The sequence below is a fragment of the Pteropus vampyrus genome, unplaced genomic scaffold (genome assembly GCF_000151845.1).
Source record: "Pteropus vampyrus isolate Shadow unplaced genomic scaffold, Pvam_2.0 Scaffold566, whole genome shotgun sequence".
In the NCBI taxonomy this organism is placed as follows: Eukaryota; Metazoa; Chordata; class Mammalia; order Chiroptera; family Pteropodidae; genus Pteropus; species Pteropus vampyrus.
Genome location: NW_011889347.1, coordinates 1,447,313 through 1,469,948, shown reverse-complemented (window position 1 = coordinate 1,469,948; position 22,636 = coordinate 1,447,313). Strand labels below are relative to the sequence as shown.

Sequence of the window (22,636 nt, the reverse complement as noted above, 5' to 3'; positions counted from 1 at the left end):
GAATTTTAGGAGCAATCAGGTTTGGTTGGACAAATTATCTTGGCTCTTTTTGCTAGTAAAAAATGTTTTAATACCTTCTTTCAGTCTTTGAACTTGGTTGTCAGTAGGATAATTCTTTCCAGACAAATAAGAAATTTAGGAGGCCAGTATCTTAGAGGACTAAATTAGAAGTAGAGCTAGCATGTCACAAGGGAATTAGGGACTGGAGAATAACATGACCCTAGTAGGCTTTACCCGCTAGCTAAATTGGCCATTCCTCGATTTGTGTTCAGTGCCTAGGTGAATAAGTGGCACTGTTGTATACTGGTCTTTTACTCTTAGGGCCACTGTTCCTACAAATGGACAATGGAGTAATGGACTTTTTTTCCCATTCTTTCAGTGTGTTGCTTTTGGAATAAAAAAAGTTATGTATTTCTGATACTACTTTTTCACTTCAAAGGCCATGAATTCAGGCATTGTCAGTGTTAAAACTTCCTGCTTATGTAAAGGTAGAATCCTGCTGGTTTAATAAGTCATTTATCACATAATCAGCCTGCACTAGGCTTTCATAGTCTCAATAAAGTCTAACCTAACAAGATGGCTCATAATCTGTAAATCTAGGTGAGGTGCAAGGGATGACTTTACAGGATTTTCAGTTCCTGAATTTCAAAAGAATAGCACAGATTCCTTGTGTATAGCATGTAGACTTCATTGTTGAGCACTCCTTAAATGAATGTAGAAATATATGGTTTAAAGAGGCTCTAACTTTCGAAGGTCTCTAATAAAAGAAACAGATATTTCTCAAATGAATTTATTTTTCCCTACCTACAGCCATGCCTTATCGGTTCCAAGTTGGAAGGGCCACAGAGCAAAAGGGAAGCATTTTACCATTACAGCTCAATCCCTTAGTTTTTCAGCTTTGTGTTAAGAAATCTGACAGGACAATTAATGCCAGTAAAGTGGTGGCTTCTGGGAAGGATTCTGGCTTTGGAATTGAAATACAAAAAAAAAATAATAATAAAACTCCTGACATAGCTTAAAGTAAACAGGTGTTCTATTTCCTTTTCAGAACTTGAATTTTTTAAAAGGGAGCTCAGTTTAATTGAGTGGAGAAAATACTAATGCAGAAGCCTCCCTTGGGTCTCTGCTGAAAACATGGTAAAAATGTCATTTTTATTAACAGCCCTAAGACTTTGTGAAAGTGAAATGGGAAGAATAAGTGAGACAGGAAACGCAGAGATTTGATATGACTGAATCTCTTATCTTCTCAAGAGCCTACCAACTCTGTCTTATAAGGCCTTGATTATAAACCCTGGTGCTTACTCATACTGTCTCTGCTATATTCTCTTGCACTCAGTGGCCTCTAAGCAATAAAATCATATGATTTAGAGACTCTCACAATCTCTTTATGTACCCATCCAATCTGCTTCTGTCTTGTTGCTTCATTAAAAAGTATCTTTAGCATCAATTCCTTCCCCTTTCTCCCACCCGACACTTAATCCAGGTGCTTGTCACATATACAGAACCCTAAATGTCCTCGGGCCTCCATTGCCCACAAATTAAGAATCCAATTCCTGACTTTAAAAGCCTTTCATTGAGCTGCTTCATGTGACTGCCATCATTTCTGCTTGCCATTTACTTGCCCATTAGTCAAGTTCAACTGCTTCCTGATCTCACACTCCTCTCCAGCCCAACTCTAAATCTACCCCCTCCCAGAACGCTTCCAGGTAGAAGGTACTGAAATGAAAATAGAAGTTAATCATTCATCATTCTAATGCATTTCCATTTAAATATTGGGTGCTAAATCCAATGGATACTTTTTAGTCCTTAAATTACTTTGTCTCTGCTATATTTAGTACTCGTGACCACTTCATCCTTCTTGAAACATTAGGTCATTCGAAGGTGTTAAGAATGAATGAGACCACCAGGAAGATTATATAGATCAAGAAGGGAAGACAACCAAGCAAAGCACCTTGAGGAATTCCAACATTTCAAAATTTAAAGGAGCAATAGTAGTTTGCATTTATGCACACCCTTTAGCAGAGAAAATCCTCAAAAGAGGATTTCCAGTTCTTTCTCTCTTAAATCTTCATTTATGCTTTTGCTCCAACTTTCTATCAAAATGTCTCTTGTTTAATTTTAGTATATGTGCTACCGAAGCAAGCACGAAATGTCTCTTGTTTAAGAGCACTGATGATTTTACAATATTAAATCCAGTGGTCAGTTCTCAGTTCTGTTCCTAATTGACATAATTGTCATAAATGATATAGTTGATTACTTTTTACTCATTGATATACTTTCTTCACTTGGCTTATAGAACACCACAGTATTGGTTTTTCTCCCACCACACTGGTTGGTTCTTCTCAGTCTCCTTTGCTGATAACCTTCTGTTCTCCCTAATTTCTTATCATTGGAGAGCCCCATGGCTCAGTCCATGGACTTATTCTCTATTTACACTCATACCTTTGATGATCTCATCCAATCTCATGGCTTCAAAACTATCTATATGCCAATGATACCCTAAATTATATTTTTAGCTCAGATCTTGTCCCTGAATCCCAAACTTATACCTTACTGCCTACCTGATATCTCCACTTAGATGTCAAGTAGACTTCTCAAACTTAATATGTTCAAAACAAAACTAATCTTTGCTGCCATACCTTCTCTACTAGTATCCTTCTCCATCTCAGACAGTGGCAGCTGCATCCTTCTAGTTGTTCAGGTCAAAGCTTAAGAGTTTTCTGTTAGAAAACTCTGTCAGGTTTACCTTAAAATACATATCTAAAATCCTACTGTTCTCATGATAACCACTGCTATGACTCAGTTTATATTCACAATTACGCATTTTCTGAACTCTTGTGATAGCCTTCTAAATGGTCTTCCTCTTTCACACTTTCCCCTTATAGTCTATTTTCAAAAGAGCAGTCAGTGCAGTCCTTTTTAAACCCTTTAATGGCTTCCTATTTTATGCACAATAAAGGCCAGAGTTTATTTGATGCATTAGAAGGCCCCTTATGATCTTCACTCCCTCTCTGCATTGTCTCTTTGACTTTGTCTCCTACTACTTTTCTCCCCATTACTCACAGTTCCAGTTATACGGACTTCCATGCTATTCATGAACACACCAGGCAATCTTCCATCATAGGGCCTTTTGCAATAGCTCTTTCTTCTACCTGGAATATTTTTTCCCCAAATATCTGCATGGCTAACTCACTCACCTCCTTCAAGTATTTGCTCAAATGTCTTCCTCAGTGACCCTGACAATCTATTTAAAAGTTTAGTCTCCCTGCCATACTCCCAATCCTACTTACCTTCTCTAATTTTTACAAAATATTTATTATTTTTTAACAAAATATGTAATTTATAGAATGTAAAACCCACAAAGTCAGGGATATTTGTCTGTGTTGTCGCTGTCGTTGTTATTTTCGTTGTTGTTTTACTGACACATTTCTAGCACTTAGAAAAGTGTCTAACATACAATAGGTCTGACATATCAATATTTCTAGAGTGATGGATGGATGGATGGATGGATGGATGGATGGATGGATGGATGGATGAATAGAGAGGTTGGAAGTCTAGAAAGCAACTCAAGAGAGTATGGGGTAATTAACCTACCTACATGCTGACAATTTCAAAATCTATATTTTTAGTCCATGTCTCTCTTCTGAGCTTCAGAGACATATAGCCAAGTTACTGCTAGACTTTTCTAGGTGAATATACATCAAATGTACAAAAATGGTATTATATTATAATTAGCAAACTAACAGATTAAAAAACCAAGAGAATTATGTTCTACTCCCAGCTCTGTCATCAACTATCTGTGGGATCTTGGGCTAATCACATAATCTCCCTGGGTCTCAATTTCCTCATCTGTAAAGCAAGGGTATTGGATTAGATTAGTATAGATACCTCCAACATTTTATCCAGGTCTAAAAGTACAACTCTTGATGTTAAAAATGTGGTTACCACAATAATTATTCACTTAAGCAAAAGCATCTCAAAATATATTAAGAAAAGTAAGGGAAAGTTAGTAGGTGGCATACAGAACTTTGCACCTTCAGTGAAGCAGGCAATATGGTATAAGTGTTAAGTGCTCAAGCCCTGAAGTGACACAGATCTGCTTTCTTATCCCAGATATCCACCACTAAATAGCCATGAGATTTTGGGTAAGTAACTTAACCTTTGTTATAGACTAGGTAAAATCAGTTCTGGACTAAAAATTCAATGGCTCAAACTAGACTGGACTTGACTGTGCACCAGTCTCCTAAAAATAAATGATGAGTTCTACATTGTCCTATAAGCAGCATCCTCTGATTCCCAGGAGTCAGAGATATGGCAAAAGAAAGCTTTCTAGTACACAGCCACTTTTTATCATGGCGTGGCTATCAGAGATTTATTGCATTCCCAATTAGCAATTCTCAGTTGGTGGTGTAAGAAGAGGCAGGACCATCTCCAGAGAACTTAATTTTGCCAAGATTTTTCACTCTAGCTAATAGACCTTCTATATGGAGAGGTTGCATTTTGAGTCTACTGTGAAATAACACTACACATGGAATAAATGGTGGGATATAATCTTTTGTATGTGTCCAGGCGCATGGGAAAGCACCCAAGAACCAGAAAAAGACCATTTTTTTTTCATTTTACTATCTCAAAACAGACCAACCTCATTCATTTTGGTCCCTGGGGTTGTGTTCTATAAAGAAAATTTGAGAAAATGGGTAAATTGAGAATTAATAAAGACTTGCCAGCCTTCTGATTATTTTCAATCAGTTGAGATTACATTAAAATATATCTGACCACTGCAGATTGTCTAAGGGGCCTTCACTCTTGGGCTGTCGAATAAAATCAGCTCAAAGACTTTGCAGTATGTAAATTCTGGCAAACTAGTTGAGTGATCCATGATGCTCCTTTGAAAAGCAAGATGCAAATGGTTTATGGGTCCTCTATGCTGCTCTCTGCCTTACTTCTCAAAGATCAGCAGTGACTCTGATCTCAATACTGATTGCACCACACAGCTCCCCAGAATATGTGCTTAGTTTTAGTTAGAATTACGAGAAGCATCTCCTTTTCCATTACCAGAAATTAGAGTTCTTTACATGCCCAGTTATCTTGACTCTTTTTACATGGACATTTTCTTTTCCATCCAGAATGTTGATTGGAGTGTTACAAGAGCTTAGCAGATTACCTGATTAATAGGTAAACTTTGATTTTACTCTCCTATGGAGTTATCACGGCTATTCTTAGGTCACTGTATTTCAGTGGAATTAAAAAATCAGGCCCAGACAACAAATTGCTTTGAGCTGTTATTTAAAGATTATAAATAATCTTCCTTAATGCCTTGACCTTCCTCCACTGCCTTGTTTGGTGGCATACACCTAAATCTCAGCAGATACTATTAAAGAGGTTTTCTACATTTACCCAAGGAAAATAAATAAATCCCCAGTATTCTTGACACTACTCTTAGTGGCTTTTATGCTCCTTTACTTAGCAGACAATCACCACAAAATAATCACAGCAGCTAAACAGGGTGATGACTTCATCACAGAATTATTAAATCTCATAAATTTAGTCAAGGGAAGGGGCCTTTGTATGTTTAGAGTTATATATAACTGCAGCAATAAACAGACATTCCTTAGAGCCTATCAATGGACCTAAAAGTAGACCTAACTAAACAAACTCAAATAATATAAAAGGGTTATTATTTGCTTCACAAAAAGATTTTTTGCCATCAAATTCTTTTAAATAGTAAATTTCAGAAGGATCCTGAAACATGATTTTATTCTAAAGTCTTTGATTTGAAAACATTGTTCTAACTATATGGATGCTCTTGCAAATTATTTACCTATATAGTAAGTGGCTGGTTTGTGTTCCATGATCAAAAACATATGTGTCCTCACAGCTCTAGATTCCTCTAACACTAAGAGGCATCCATTCCTAAACCCAGTCTTATCTAAAGATCTGGATAAATAAAGTAGCTGGGAATTTGGAAGTCCAGGTCTTAACTACCACTCTACTCCAAACTTGTGATAGAGCTCTGGTAAGTCCCAGATTGGTAATCAGGAAACCTGGGTTCTATAATAGTAAATAATAATAACAATATAATAACTACTATTTATTGGGAACCTATCAAGTGCTAGGTGTTGTATTACATGCAATATAGACAGTATAATATCAATTATCCTACAATAACCTTTGTAAGGTAGAAAATAGTATCCCTATTTTAAATTAGGTTCTCAGAGGTTCTCCCAAGGTCATACAGACAGTGAGTAATTATGGTTTAAAATCCTGACCCAAGTTCATGTTCCTTATCTTTTGATCTAACTTGGTTACCTTGAATGAGTCATTCAACATTACTCAACTAAGATTTTTCCTCTGTAATATGAATTTAGACCAGGTTGGTGGTTTTCAATCCTAGCTACACATAATAGTTGCCTGAGGAGCTTTAAAAACATAATACACAGGCTGCAGCACAGGCTAATTAAATCAGACTCATTGGAGTAGAGATCAGGCATTGTTTATTTGTTTGACTCTCAAGTTGATTCTAATGTGCTTCCAGAGTTGAGGATCACTGAAAGTGTGATATCTAGAATCTCTTCCAGTTCTTGAAACTCAGAAGCATAATCCTCATGAAATTCTGGACCAAATTTACCCCTTTTGGCTAAAACTATAATCTCTACAGTGTCCATGACTAAGACATTTCAGATTCCTGCTCACCAGGTTATCTTCTTTTTCTCTTTAAATTTCTCATATGGATTTAAAAAATCAATACAGAGAGTTCTTGAAATTATAGACATTTAAAAAATTAAGTTCCCTGAATTTCCCTGCCACTTTTATTGACTAAATAGAAGAAAAGAGAACAACATTTGAACCTGATTATTCTGAGCCACACTGAGAAGACAGGCAGTGGTAGCAAAGTGAGGAAGCTAGAGATGCTGATACCCAAGGAAGCTCCCGAATCATCTGCTTGCTAACTTGAAAAAGAGTCAGGTGGGAGCCTTGGCCTAATAGACAAGTGAGACTTGTTTATTTTTGTATGTGAGTCTATTGAAGAATGCTCTGTTATCATTGCTAAGTGCTGCTGTTGAGCTCTCCAAATCCTTGCAGATTTGGAGAAACAAAACCAGCAATAGAAAAACCCTTGACCAACATGAATTGTTTGGGGGGGCTATGAACTGTAAGATTTTGCTTGGAAAATGTTTGATACATATAAATAACAACAAGGAGCTGGCAGATACAACAGGCTTCATGTATAAGATGAGTGAGTAGGAAGCACATTATTTTTTTAGCAGGGAGAGAATCATCTCATTAAGTAGGTTTTTAGTGACTCTATAGGCAGATTTATCTCACTTTAGTTAATGATTTCCCAGAGGAGTTTACTTTCTCTGCTGTCTTTCATAGTTTCCTCTAAATGCTGCATGTTTGAGTCTGGACCTCACCTCTCCATCAAGGAAGGGCTCACTGGTATCAAAAAGACAAAAACAAAAACAAAAACAAACTAAAAATGATGGTTTGTACTCTGGCTGACATTGTCAACCAAATCATTCTGAGAGCTATAAATATTTTTGTAAATGTTCACTTTATCGTTGTGAGATTAATTCTAGAACTGTTCTTTCAATAAGCATAAACAGAGAGAATATGGTAAGTACAAACTGAATTACACAAACCCTTCTCTCAAGGACCTCGATTCTAAGAATTCTTGAGAGTAAAAGTTTAAACTCAGTGGGATTTCTTCCAACTAACTGTCTTCTTAATAAAAATGACTGAAAATTAGACATAGCTGGGTTGTTGCAACAAAAGTAAAGAACAAAACTGAAAAACTCTGAATGGGACAGACAGGATCTGAGACTTTATTCTATAGACATTATCAGCACCAAATCATTGAATAAAATGATTTTCAGATTCATGCAACCAATTTGCTGTGGAATGGAGATGAGTACCTTGGGGACCACATGCTTCTGGCACTCAGGAAAAAGGGCTATCTCTGAGACATGTAAAGTTTCTAAGAAGTCTATACCAAGCAAACATTTTAATTTCAAATGCTTCTGCATTTATACTTAGATCTTCCAAATCCTGCAACCCGAGAACGACCACCAGGATGCAAAACAGTATTTATGGGTGGCCTACCTGAAAATGGGACAGAGCAGATCATCATGGAAGTTTTTTAACAATGTGGAGAGATTATTGCTATTCGAAGGAGCAAACAGAACTTTTGTCACATTCGCTTTGCTGAGGAGTACATGGTGGACAAAGTCCTTTATCTTTCTGGTCGGTGTTTAGTCATGAAGATTGTGCCCAACAAGCACAATGCAGAGATTCAGGTTCAGTATATTTGAATCTGTGGCAGATAAACATTGGGCTTAATGATACCGCTTCTTGCCTTAGGAGATAGCAAATGCATGTTACCATTCAACTTCTTCCTTTAAAGTTCTCAGTAGTTCCCAGTTTTCTATGGGATAACTCCAAAACCTTACCTGTAGCATCTGAAGGCCTTGATTATCTATTTTACCTCTCAAAGTCATCTCCCAATCCTTTCTTCACATACATGTCCCAATCACATTAAACTAACACTAGTTCCCAGAATGTGCCATGGTGTTTTATGCCTTTTCCTCTGACTAGAATTACTTTTCCACATTCATCTGCCATACAAACATCTTCACACCCTAAAGCTCTAGCTCAAGCATAATATCTTGAAAGATTTCTCCTCACTCTGTCCCAAGCTGGTTTGGGCAACCCTTCCTCAATGATTCTATAGCACCTGCTGTTTCCTCCTCACATGACACCTATAACACCATGCTAGAACTGTCTCTTTCTACAGGTCTCTCCCTTACCAGAATGTGAACTCCTTAGGAGTAGGGACCATGTCTTATTTAACTTTGAGTTGCCAGCATCTAGGACATAATCCGGACCAAAAATAGATACTCAAAAATAACTACGAAATTCAGTTAGTTATCAAATATTTGTTGACTGCTGGGCAGAGAGCTAGGTTCCTGAGGATATAACAAAGACGTGCAGACAAACTTCCAAAGGGATAGAGATGGAGAAGGAGAGGAAAGGAGAGGAAGAAGGAAAAGGAGAGGGAAAGAGAGGAAGAGTTAGAGAAGGAGAGGTAAGTGGGAGAGGGAAAGAGAGAAGTAGAAGGAGAGTGAGGGAGAGAGAGGAAGAGGGAGAGGAAGAGGGACAGGGAGTGAGGAAGAAGGAGAGATTTAGGGAGAGAAAGGGAGAGGAAGGGAATGATCTAATCAAAAAATGGGCAGAAGACCCGAACAGACGCTTCTCCCTAGAAGACATACAAATGGCCAACAAATATAAGAAAAGATGCTCAACATCGCTAGCTATTAGGGAAATGCAAATCAAAACCACAATGAAATACCATTTCACACCTGTTAGAATAACTATGATCAACAAGACAAGTAATAACAAATGTTAGAGAGGATGCAGAGAAAAAGGAACCCTCATACACTGCTGGTGGGACTTCAAATTGGTACAGCCACTATGGAAAACAGTATGGAGGTTCCTCAAAATCTAAGGATTGATCTACCATATAATCCAATAATTCGTCTACTGGGTGTTTACCCTAAAGACTTGAAAACTCATATCCAAAATCATATTTGCACACTGATGTTCATAGCAGCTTTATTCACAGTGGCCAGGACGTGGAAGCAACCAAAGTGTCCTATGATAGACGATTGGCTAAAGAAGCTGTGATACATATATACAATGGAATATTACTCAGCCATACGAAGAGATGAAATATTGCCATTGCGACAACATGGATAGATCTCAAAATAATCATGCTTAGCGAAATAAGCTGGACAGGAAAAGTTGAAAATCACATGATATCACTTATATGTGGGATATAAATCTAAAAGCAGCAAATGAACAGGAGAAACAGAGGCTCATGAACATGGACAATAGACTAGTGGCTATCATATGTAAAGGGAGAGGAGGGCAGTGGGACGTAGATGTGGTAAAGGGTGTCAAATATTTGGTGACAGAAAGAAATCTAACTATCGGAGGTGGACACACAGCGTAAATGTATATATACCTTACTGTTAAAGTGTACAGCTGAGATTGAATTAAACATGGCAGAGTGAGAGACATTCCCAAATCTCTAACCTTAAAATAACAATAAGCTGAACACATAAAACTCAACAAAAAACACCCAAACTGCACATCAGCACGTCTGAGCGTAGGATCTGCGCATAACAGTTACCACTGTTCAGAACCCCAGATGTCGGGGTGTCGGGCGGTGGACTGGGAGAAACAAAGAAGCTGCCTCTCGCAGCTCCCTGTAGGAGGAGGGAGAAGGGAGAAAGTGTGGCGAGTTCCCTGAACAGCCCTGCCTGGCAGTGCTCTGAGCTCCATGTGACCAGCAGCAGTGCCCAGTCAACAGAGCAGAAGGCAGAGAAACGGAGACAGCAGATATGCGAGGAAGGAGGAGAAACAACAGTTGATTTTTACCCATCCCGCAACACAGAGGACCCCTACCCCAACACCCTTCAAGACGGAACAACGCAGAGCCCCAAGGAATCTGAGCAAACGCTACCGAAACTGTCGCTAATGCTGACAGGAACTGAGACTGAGGATAGCAAGCATGATTAAACGTCTATAAGGGGGGAAAAAAGACATTATTAAGATGTTATAAAAAGAAGAAATCTAAGAGACTTAGACGCCACCTACTGGAAACCTAAAAGAAAACACCTTCTTTGCAACAGGCTAAGAGCCATTACATAATAAATTTACTTTCTGGAAAAAAAAAAAAAAGAAAGAAAGAAAAAGCAGAACACACTTCCATTAATAACCAGGCAGAGAAATACTCCATTAAACACCATGAACAATGAAGGTGAAAAGGCATCTCAGAGAGAAAGAGAAAAATCTTCAAAAAATAAGCAGAAAGACATAGAAATATGCAACTTAAATGATAGAGAATTCAGGATGGTACTTCTGAAAAAACTCAGCGAGTTCTGAAATGAGTCATATCAACAATTTCAGGAATTGAAAAAACAACTAGATGAGCAGAGCAAGGAGATTGAAACCCTCAAGAAGAACAGAACAGATCTTCTGGAGATAAAAAACATACTGCAAGAGTTGAAAAAGGAAATAGCAAGCTTGGGAAATAGAGTTGACCAATGGAGGAAAGAATCAGTGTTATCAAAGACATAAATCTAGATATAAATCAGAAGAAAGAAAAGAGAAATCGAAGAATGAAAAATAATGAAAGAAAAATTCAAGAACAAGACGATACCATCAGGAAAGGAAACATAAGAATAATGGACATTCTCAAAGGTAAGGAAAAGGAGCAGGGACTAGAAAGCATTTTCAGACAAATAGTTGACGAGAATTTCCCAAAGATAAAAAGTGAACTGGAGCTTGGAATTCAAGAGGTCAACAGAACACCCAAGTATCTCAACCCCAAAAGGCCTTCAGCAAGACATATTGTATTAAAATTATCAAAAATCAAAGACAAAGACAGAATTCTCAGGGCAGAAACCTTACAAGCCAGAAAGGAGTTAAATCAAATATTGAAACTATTATGAAAGGAATTACCATCCAAGAATAATGTATCCAGTTAAGCTCTTATTTAGACGTGAAGGAGAAATAAAGACCTTTCCAGACATACAAAAAAAAAATAATAGAGGAAATTCTCCATTACAAGAGCTGCACTACAAGAAATACAGAGAGGGGTCAGCTCACCTAAAACAAAATAACGAAAAAAAAAGCATAATTAGGAGTAAGGTGACTAACAGGCTGATAAAAGCAGAAGAGTCTAACCCTTACTAGGAACAGGGCATTATAAGCTATACATAAGAATATATTGTTATAGCAAGATAGTAATGAATGTTCAGCATACATAGGGACAAAGAGAGATAATAATGACTGAAAAGGAGAGAAAACAAAGATACAAATTCGCAAAGAGGAATGGAGATAAGGCAAGCACAGAAGACAAAGGATGACTGTATATATAAAACTATACTTAATATATTCATAATGGTAACCACACACCAAAGATTCAGAACCGAAGTATTTAACATAAAACAAGAAGGACCAGAGGGAAAACTCACAAAAGCCAACCAAAATTAAACATAAAATAGCTAAAAGAAGACCTCATATTTCAATAATCACCCTAAATGTAAAGGGACGGAATTCACCAGTAAAAAGGCACAGGTTGAAGATTGGATAAAATAAACCATATGCTGCCTCCGGGAGACACATCTCAGTTCCAAAAACAAATATAGACTCAAAGTGAAAGGGTAGAAAGTGATATTTCAAGCAAATGGCATTCAGAGAAAAGCAAGAGTAGCAGTACTACTATCGGACAAAATAGACTTCAAAAAAATGTAAGGAAAGATACTGAGAGACACTTCATGATGATAAAGGGAATCATGCACCAAGAAGACATAACACTTATTAATATCTATGCTCCCAATCAGGGAGCCACGGAATATAAAAAGCAATTACTAACAGAACTAATGGGAGAAACAGACCAAAACACTATCATACAAGGGGACCTAAATACCGCATTGCCAGATATGAACAGATTATTCAAACAGAAAATCAATAAGGAAATAACATCCTTAAATGATACATTAGACCAACTGGACATAATTGACATTTACAGAGCCTTCCATCACAAAATTACCACTTACACATTCTTTTCTAGTACACATGGTACATTCTCAAAGATTGACCACATACTGGGACACAGAGATAATCATACCAACTATATTCTCTGATCATAATGCTTTGAAACTAGAGATCAACTGTAAAAAGAAAGGGGAAAGAACCACAAACACTTGGAGATAAAACAACATACAACTGAAGAATAACTGGGTCAGGGAAGAAATAAAAAGAGAGATCAAGAGATACATAGAAATGAATGATAATGATAGTACAACATAACAAAATTTGGGGGACACGGCAAAAGTGGTCATAAGAGGAAAGTTCATATTATTACAGGCCTATGTCCAAAAACAAGAACAAGCCCAAATAAAAACCTAATGCTTCATCTAAAAAAAAAAAAAAACTAGAAAAGGAAGAACAAATGAAGCCTAAAGTCATCAGAAGGAAAAAAATAATCAAAACTAGAGTAGAAATAAATGAATCGAAAACAAAAACAAAAACAAAAACAATAGAAAAAAGAAATGCAACAAAAAGCTGGTTCATTGAGAAGATTAATTAAGTTGACAATCAAGCCCCTGACTAGACTCACTAAAGAAAAAAGAGAAAGGACACAAATAAACAATATCAAGTATGAAAGAGGAGAAAATATGACTGACACTGCAGAAATACAAAGGATCACATAAGAATACTATGAAAAAGTATATAATACCAAATTTAATAACCTAGAAGAAATGGACCAGTACTTAGAAAAATATAACTTTCCAAGACTGAATCAAGAAGTGGAAAATCTAAATAACTGATCAGCAGTATAGAAATGGAAATAATCATCAAAAACCTCCCTAAAAGTAAAAGTCCAGGACCAGATGGCTTCACCAGTGAATTCTACCAAACATTCAAAGAAGATTTAATACCTATCTCCTCAAACTCTTCCAAACAATCAAAGAGGAAGCAATACTTCCCAATTCATTTTATGAGGCCAATATCACCCTGATACCAAAACCTGGTAAAGATAAAAAGAAGAAAACTACAGACCAATATATCTCATGAATACAGATGCAAAAATCCTAAATAAGATACCAGGGAAACAAATACAGCAAGATATTACAAAGGTTATACACCACGATCAAGTGGGCTTCATCCCAGGGGCACATGATTGGTTCAGCATACACAGATCGATTAATGTGATACATAAACAAACTAAAAAATAAGAATCATATGATCATATAAATAGATGCAGTAAAAGCCTTCGACAAGATAAAGCATCCTTTTATGATCAAAATACATAACAGAATTGGTATAGAAGGTAAATACCTTAATATAATAAAGGCAATATATGACAAGCCCTCAGCCAAGATTATACTTACTGGTGAAAAACTAAAAACTTTCCCTCTAAGATCAAAAACAAGGCAAAGCTGTCCACTATCGCCACTGTTATTCAATATAACATTGGATGTCCTAGTGAGTGCAATCAGGCAAGAGAAAGATATAAAAGGCATCCAAATAGCAAAAGAAGTCAAACTCTCGCTATTTGTGGATAACATGATTATCTATATAGAAAATTCTAAAGACTCCACAAGAACACTACTAGAAACAATAAGCAAATACAGTAACGTTTCTGATTGCACTTGCTAAGACCTCCTATGTTATATTGAATAACAGTGGCAATAGTGGACAGCCTTGCCTTGTTCTTGATCTTAGAGAGAAGTTTTTCTGTTTTTCACCATTCAGTATAATGTTGGCTGAGAGTTTGTCATAGATAGCCTTTATTATGTTAAGGTATTTTCCTCCTATACTGTTTGTGTTAAGTGTTTTGATCATAAATGGATGCTGTATCTTGTCGAAGACTCTTTCTGCATCTATTGATATGATCATATGATTTGTATTTTTTAATTTGTTTATGTGGTGTATCACATTAATCGATTTGCGTATGTTGAACTATCCCTGTATCTCTAATATGTTGCTGTATTCGGTTCACTAATATCTTATTTAGGACATTTGCATCTGTGTTCATGAGATATATTGGTCGGTAGTTTCCTGTTTTTATCTTTACCAAATTTTGGTATCAGGGTGATATTGGCCTCATAAAATGAGTTGGGAAGTATTGCCTCCTCTTTGATTGTTCGGAAGAGTTTGAGGAGAATAGGTATTAAATCTTTGAATGTTTGGTAGAATTCACTGTTGAAGACACCTGGTCCTGCACTCACTTTATGGTTAATTTTTGATGATCATTTAAATTTCCATACTGCTGATCAGTCTTTTTAGATTTTCCAGTTCTTCTTGATTCTGTCTAGGAAGGTTGTATTTTTCTAAGTACTGGTCTACTTCTTCAAGGTTATTAAATTTGTTATTATATACTTTTTCATAGATTCCTTGTATGATCCTTTGTATTTCTGTAGTGTCTGTAGTAATTTCCCCTCTTTCATACCTGATTTTGTTTATTTGTGTCCTTTCTCTTTTTTCTTTAGTGAGTCTAGCAAGGGGTTTGTTAATTTTATTAACCTTCTCAAAAAAACTGCTCTTTTTTGTTTTTATTTTTTCTATTGTTTTTTTGTTTTGTTTTGTTTTGTTTTCAATTTCATTTTTTTCTGCTTTAATTTTAATTATTTCTTTCCTTCTGCTGACTTTAGGCCTCATTTGTTCTTCCTTTTCTAGTTTTTTTAAGATGTATTTGGACTCATCCTTGTTTTTTGAGGTTGGCCTATAATGATTTGAACTTTCCTCTTATGACAGCTTTTGCTGTGTCCCAAAAGTTTTGAGATGTTGTACTATCATTATCATTTCTTTCTATGCATCTCTTAATCTCTCTTTTAATATCTTCTCTGACTCAGTTATTCTTCAGTAGTATGTTTAATCTCCTTGTATTTGCTCTTCTCACTTTCCTTTTACAGTAATCTCCAGCTTCACAGCATTATGATCAGAGTATATGGTTGATATAATTTCAACCCTCTTACATTTGTTGAGGCTATCTCTGTGTCCAATATGTTGTCAAAGCTTGAGAATGTTCCATGCGCACTAGAGAAGAATGTAAGCAGCTGTTTGGGGATGAAAGGATCTGTAAATATCAATTATGTCCCATTGGTTTCATGTGACATTTAAGAATGTTATTTCCTTATTGATTTTCTGTTTGTTATACCTGTCCATATCCGACAATAGGTGTTTAGGTCCCATTTTATGATAGTGTTTTGGTCTGTTTCTCCTTATAGTTCTGTTAGTAATTACTTTATATTTTTGAGCTCCCTAATAGGGAGTCTAGATATTACTAACTATATTGTCTTCTTGGTGTATTATTCCCTTTTTCATTATGAAGTGTCCCTCAGTATCTTTCTTAACATTTTTTATTTTAAAGTCTATTTCATCCTACATTAGTACTGATAACCCCACTTTCCCTGAATGCCATTTGCTTGAAATACCACTTTCCTCCCTTTACTTTGAGTCTACATTTGTCTTTGGAACTGAGCTATATCTCCTGGAGGCAGCATATGAGTTTTGTTTTTTGATCCAATCTGCATATGTGTTCCTCTTTATTGGTGAATTCAGTGTATTTACATTTAGGGTAAGTATTGAAATATTAGGTTTTCCTATAGTCATTTTATCTTTTGCTTTCGTGTTGCTTAGTGTTTCCATTGTTTTCTTGTCCTTGCATTTCTGTCTTTTTATTTTTTCAATGCGTTTGAGTTTTGTGATTTTTCCCTCTGGTCCTTTTCGTTTCATATTATATACCTCAGTTCTGGATCTTTTTCATGTGTTTACCATTAAGAATATGTAAAGGATGCTCATATATACAGTAGTCCATTTTCTTCTGCATGTGCCTTATCTCCATTCCCCTTTGTAAATTTGGATCTTTGATTCCTCCCCTATCTGTTATTGTTATCCCAAATTGTCCCTATGTATCCTGAACGTTCATTTCTATCTTGCAATAGCAATTCTCTTCTTATTTTTTAAGCTTATAATACCCTCCTCTTAATAAGGGTTGCACTACTCTGCTTCTGTCTGTCTGCTAGTTGTCTTACTCATAGTTATGCATTTTTTGGCATTTTATTTCAATTGGGCTGACCCCTTTCACTATTTCTTTTATTGCCAACCTCATTGTGGAGAATTCCCTCAACTTTTGTATGTCTGGAAAGGTCTTTATTTCTCCTTCGTATCTAAAGGAGAGCTTTGCTGGATCCATTATTTTTATCTGGTAATTCTTTTTATTTAATAGTTTAAATATTTGGTTCTGCTTCTTTCTTGCTTGTAAGGTTTGTGTTGAGGACTTTGAAGATAGTACAATGGATTTTCCTTAATAGGTTACCGTCTTCTTTTTCCTGGCTGCCTTGAGAATTCTTTCTTTGTCATTAGTTTTTGATAAATTTAATATAGTATGTCTTGGAGAAGACCTTTTTTTAGATTGAGATAACTGGGTGTTCTGTTAGCCCCTTGGATTCAAAGCTGCAGCTCATTCCTTAGATTTGAAAATTCTCTTCAACTATTTGTCTGAATATGCTCTCTGGTCCCTTCTCCTTTTCTTCTCCTTCTGAAATATCCATTATTCTTATGCTGACTTTCCTGATGGTGCCAACTAGTTCTTGTATTTTTCTTTCATTATTTTTCATTCTTCAGTCTTTTCTTCCTTCTGAATTATTTCTAGATGTCTGTCTTTGATATCACTTATCCTTTCTTCCATTTGGTCATCCTTCTTTCCCAAGTTTGCTATTTCATTCTTCATTTCTTTTAGTGTCTTCTTCATCTCCAGAAATTTTATTTCATTCTTTTTAATGGTTTCAATCTCCATCTAAAAAACTCATTCTGTTGATTTATTTTTTTCTCCATATCTGGAATTGTTGAAATGAATTATTTTGGATGTCATTGAGTTTTTTCAGAAGTACCATCCTGAATTCTGTCATTTAAGTCATGTGTTTCTGCATCTTTAAGCTTATTTTCTGGTGATTTTTCTCTTTCTGAGCTGCCTTGTCACCTTGGTTGTTCATGGTCTATTTCTCTGCCTGGGTATTGATGGGAGTGTATTCTACTTTTTTTTTTTTTCAGAAAGAAGATTTATTATATAGAGGTCTCTATATAGCCTGTTGCTAAGAATGTTTTTTTTTTTTTGCGGGGGTGGGGGAGAGGAGTAGTTTCTAGTAAGTGGCATCTAAGCCTCTTAGATCCCTTTTGAGAATTAATAATATCTTTTTTCCTTATAAATATTCAATCATGATCTCTACCCTCGGTCTCAGTCCCTGTCAGTGTTAGTGACAGTTTTGGTAGTGTTTGGTCAGATTCCCCTGGGACTCCACGGTGTTAGGTCTTGGATTTTATGCCCTCTTGTTTGGTAGGTGGAAGTTACTGTTATCTCCATATCTCAGCCTAGTACTCTCACAACTGCAGCTGCTATTAACCTGCTGTTGCCACTCTGCAGTTAGACCCTGCTCTGTTTTCTGCCTCATCCCTGGGTTCCATTGTGTGGAGCTCACAGATTCCTCCGGAAGGGCGGTTCAGGAAACCGGCCACAAATTCTCCCCTCCCTGTACTCCTGCATGGAGCTCTGCCTGCAAGAGGCAGCTTCTTTGTTCCTCCCAATCTTCTGCCCAACTCCTGCGGTTCTGACCTCTGGAAGCTTTTATGCTCAGATAACTTACTCACTCAGTGTTTGTGTGCAGGATAGGCATTATTTGTTGAATTTTAGATGTTCAACTTATTGTTATTTCAAGGGAAGAGACCTGGGGTCTTCTCTCACTCTGCTATGCTTCTGACATCCCTTTTGAGTTTTTTGTAGTCTCATTTGTTGAGGTTTTTTCTTTTGTTTTGTTTTGTGTGTGTGTGTGTGTGTGTGTGTGTGTGTGTGTGTGTGTGCGCGCGCGCGCGCTATCGGCATCATACAGCTCATTGTTGATATATTACCCACAGAGCCTCTCTCTGCCAGAGCTAAGATGGCAGATGGAGGAATGGAACTCCTACAACAAAGACTGATCCAACCCATAGAACAGTAAACTGTTATCAGAGCTGAGACAATACTCCAAATCGTTTGATAATTTACCTTGCTAGTAGTGGGGAGAGAATTTGGGGTTTGTGGTCATTTGAAACTGCTGCAACTGCATCTATAGCACTTAACTTGGAAAGATACTTAGAGTTTTTCAGCCACTGGGCTGCTCTTGTATTCCTCTCTCCTTTCTGTGAACTTAAGTTACTGTATTCACCTGGGCTCTAACACTGACAAGAAGGACACAGGCCGGCTCCATGTTGATTTTGCACAGGCTCGAGATGACCTTTATGAGTGGGAATGCAAACAGCGTATGCTAGCAAGGGAAGAGTGCCACCATAGAAAAATGGAAGAAGAAAGATCGCACCCGCCATCCCCACCCTCAGTGGTCCACTATTCAGATCATGAATGCAGCATTGCTGCTGAAAAACTAAAAGGCATAGAGAAAATTTGAACTTTGTGATTAAAAGATCTCTTTTCTTTGGGGAAATTTAATAAATATATTTGTATTATTAGCAGCTATTCTTTGAATTTTCCACTGACAGATTCTAAACATTTCACATGTGGGGGCCTTACAGATATAGAGATATACTTAGTAATTCAAGAACCAGAAAATCTGTCCCTCTGACCTGTTTCTGCTTTTTCACTGTCTCAAGGGGTGGCATTTTTCTCTCCACAAATCAGGTGACTAAGAAGAAGTTTTTTACACTTTTCCAGATCAGAGAATTTAGCTGTGATCCATGACTTGGGACCTATAAGCACCCTACCATAGATAACAAGTTGGTTTTGAATTCCAAATCAGAATAAATCAGAATGATAGAAGTTGATGTGACCCTGGCAAACTCTTGTAAAATCCTCATTTTACAGATGAGAAAACAAAGGCCCGGAGAGTGCTAACAGTGTACATTCTTCTTAGATTACTCAAAGACTTAGCTACCACCAACCAAAAGAGGACTTGCTCAATCTCTTAAAATGGGCAACTTATTTCACACGGCAACTATGGAGACTACTAGACATTGCTAAATCACACTGCTTTTCCTTTAGTTTTGATTCCTGTTCCCTTTGCTTGACTCTCAAAACTATTTTGCTAATTTAATATTAATTGACCTGCCTGGTCTTCTGTGCTAATAGCCTTTTTATTCTTCAAGTATGGTTGATTTTATTGGATAAATTCTGGTGTCCCAGTAATCTTATTTATGACACCAACTCACCTCTAATGCTATTAATTTTCCCTGCTTCTTGTGCTCCAGGCTCAGCAAGATGCTGCTAATTCCACTTTCAAAATAGGTTTCATTCACCAAAACTGGTTGCACCATATAGCCTAAGGGATTTGCACATTTAAGAAATCCTTTTTTTAAAATTGATTTTGTATTCCTATAATAGAAAAGCAGAAAACATAGAATCCAGAATAGAGACAAAGAAATAATGGTATATTTTGGAAAGCTGGAGAGGGTTAAAGCATTGATAAGATTCCAGGTCAAGACTTACCTGTTCATATAACTCCAAACAGGCCAATTTGAAATTTTTTAATGAGTTGGCTAGTCGTGTGGACCTAAGCATAAAGTGAGCATCAACATAAAGACTATATGCAAGTAGTGAAATGAAAAGCTGCTATAAAAGGAAGGCTGACATCTCAGCATATGTCTACACTGAAAAACAGGAAAGAGGCAAGAAGTTCAAATTGTAGTGTGTGTATGTGTATGCATGGATGGCTCCTCATCCTTAGCAATTCATTCAACAACCACTGCCAAAAAAAGCCATGATGGTTTCTTTGCCAGCATAATGGGGAAATAGATCGAGATTTGGTTACTTTTGATTATTCTAAAAATAAATTCTTTTTTTTTCAGATGATTCAAAATTCTCAGAAGCTGTGCAGACCTTGCTCTTCTGGATTGAGTGAGGAGAGGTGAACCGTCGCAGCGCCAGCAACTTCTACTCCATGATCCAGTCAGCCAACAGCCACATCTGCCGCCTGGTGAATGATAAAGGTACCCATGAGAAAGACATGGAAGAAACAAAGGAGAAGTTCAAGCAGGCCCTTTCTGGAATTCTCATTCAATGTGAGTGGAAATTAGAGTTCTGCTGAAAAGATGAGAGGGCACTTCACTTAGTTACCACTTTTTCTACACAGGAGCCAGGCCTACAAAGCCATTCCATGTCAAAGGGCAAGGCTCCATTCTTCAGCCTTGCACTCTCCTTATATTGCCAAATGCCTAAGCTCCAATTTCACAGGATACATATGGAGATATCCTATGTTCATTTTCTCTGGTTTATCTACTTCGGCTCCTTAGAAACATTGACACTGAGGTCACAATCCTATGCTTCTACTTTTGCTTGTTCTCAAGTTACAAGCAGCCCCAAGCCTCAATGGAAAGTTCAGAATTTTGTTGCTAAAGTTAGAATATAGCATCAGCATTCGTAAGATTTGTATGATTATTATCACATAATATGCTTTTCAAGTAATCAATTTTAGTAATAAATGTAATTATATTTCCCAAGGTGACTGAATAAAAGCTAAATTTGCTACTTCAATCTTTTGTTTCTAATTTCCTTTCTTCTATATTTCCTTTGTTGGATATCACAGACACTGGGACAGAATAGGAAGCCACTGAAATGACCATTTCAAAAAGTAGTGCCACTCTAAACCTACCCAAGTTCTCTTAAATGAGACAGATCAGAAAAATTCTTGAGTAATATTTTTAGTTCACCATGTTACAAAACTATGCACATATCTTTTGAGCAAGGAACTGTATTCACCTGAAGAATAAAGATAAAGTTTTATGGTTTTGCTTTTAAATAGTTATGGCCCACTCTTCTTATAGCTGACTTTCCATAGTTGACTCACATATATTTTGTATTAAGGAGAAGTGGTTTAATTTTCCACTTCTATTTTGAAAGTATATATGGACATAGCATCCAGGAGGAGAAAGCACATATTTTAGGATTTTAAAATGAATAGAAAAAGAGGGCAATGAGCATCATAGGAATATAAATCCTTAAATCATTAGCTGAGCAGAGGCTCTTGTCCTTCTTCTCTTTTCCAAAAAATGTCATGTCTAAGATTCCCTTCCTTTAAACTGGTTGGTATAAAGCCTCCAAATATTTGTACACATTTCCCCTTTTGATATCTTAAGAAACTCTGAAAAATACTAAGATTGCACTTACACAGTATTCGTTCACAAAACTTACATTTCTCCAGTCAACAAGCCTAACTATGTAAACTTAAAATGCATTCCATACATTTTAGGTTTTGATTTTATGCTTCTGGTTAAACCTCAGAATAGTAAAAGGATGGATTCTGTTGAAGTGAAGCATCCAGGCTCATTTTGGAAGGCTAATTTATGAAAGAAGCCAGCAGTGAAAAGGAGCTAGCTGGCACAGTTAGTTGTTTGCTGCAATGCTGTGCAAGGTCAGTAGTACTAAATCACATTCACAACTATTTCCTCTCCTGGCTGAATGAATACAGATTGCCTATATTAAAACTTTAGTCACCATTTCACCTCAAACCTTCTGGTTACCCCAACATACATAGCCTTTTCTGAATATAAGCATAGCTTAGTAGTGTCATACAGAAAGATATAATAATCCTGATGCTTCTCTTATTTCTTTTTTTTTTCCTTTTTGTTGCCATCCTTGGATGACACTCTGGCTTGATTCAACTGCTGATCTGATGCTGCAGTTGAGCAGATATAGCTGTGTACCATTCTGCCTCTAAACAAAAGGCATGAGACCACTTCACAAAAGTCCATCATAAAAACATCAGTGTTTGGTACAAACAAGCTAAGGTTGGTAAATTTTTACTCTGGTAGCCACTGAGGGAGAGTTTCTTTCTTTAACAGGTTATCAATTTGGAGTTTAGCCAAAATTAAATAGTGCCAAGCTCCCATGGTCACAACAAGACCCTAAGGAAACACTAAGATATGTTCTATAATCTGCCTCTGTGTCCAGACCACCTGCTCCAAAAGGATAATAAATGTGCACATGTTGTCTTGAATGCATTCTACTGGATGGGAACCTTAGTAGTGAAAATGTGGCTGTGATAATTACAATTTTACTTCTCTAAGCTAGCTAGTCTTG

General features: G+C 36.8%; 1 protein-coding gene across 1 annotated transcript in view; it reads left to right on the top strand.

Annotated features, from left to right (window-relative positions):
• Positions 1–22,636, top strand: part of ENOX2 (ecto-NOX disulfide-thiol exchanger 2) — a 90,415-nt gene that overhangs the window by 29,541 nt on the left and 38,238 nt on the right. Inside the window, 4 exon segments of the mRNA XM_011384242.1 lie at positions 8,038–8,248; positions 18,764–18,996; positions 20,407–20,619; positions 22,247–22,344. Of these exon segments, the coding sequence (XP_011382544.1) occupies positions 8,038–8,248; positions 18,764–18,996; positions 20,407–20,619; positions 22,247–22,344 (755 nt within the window).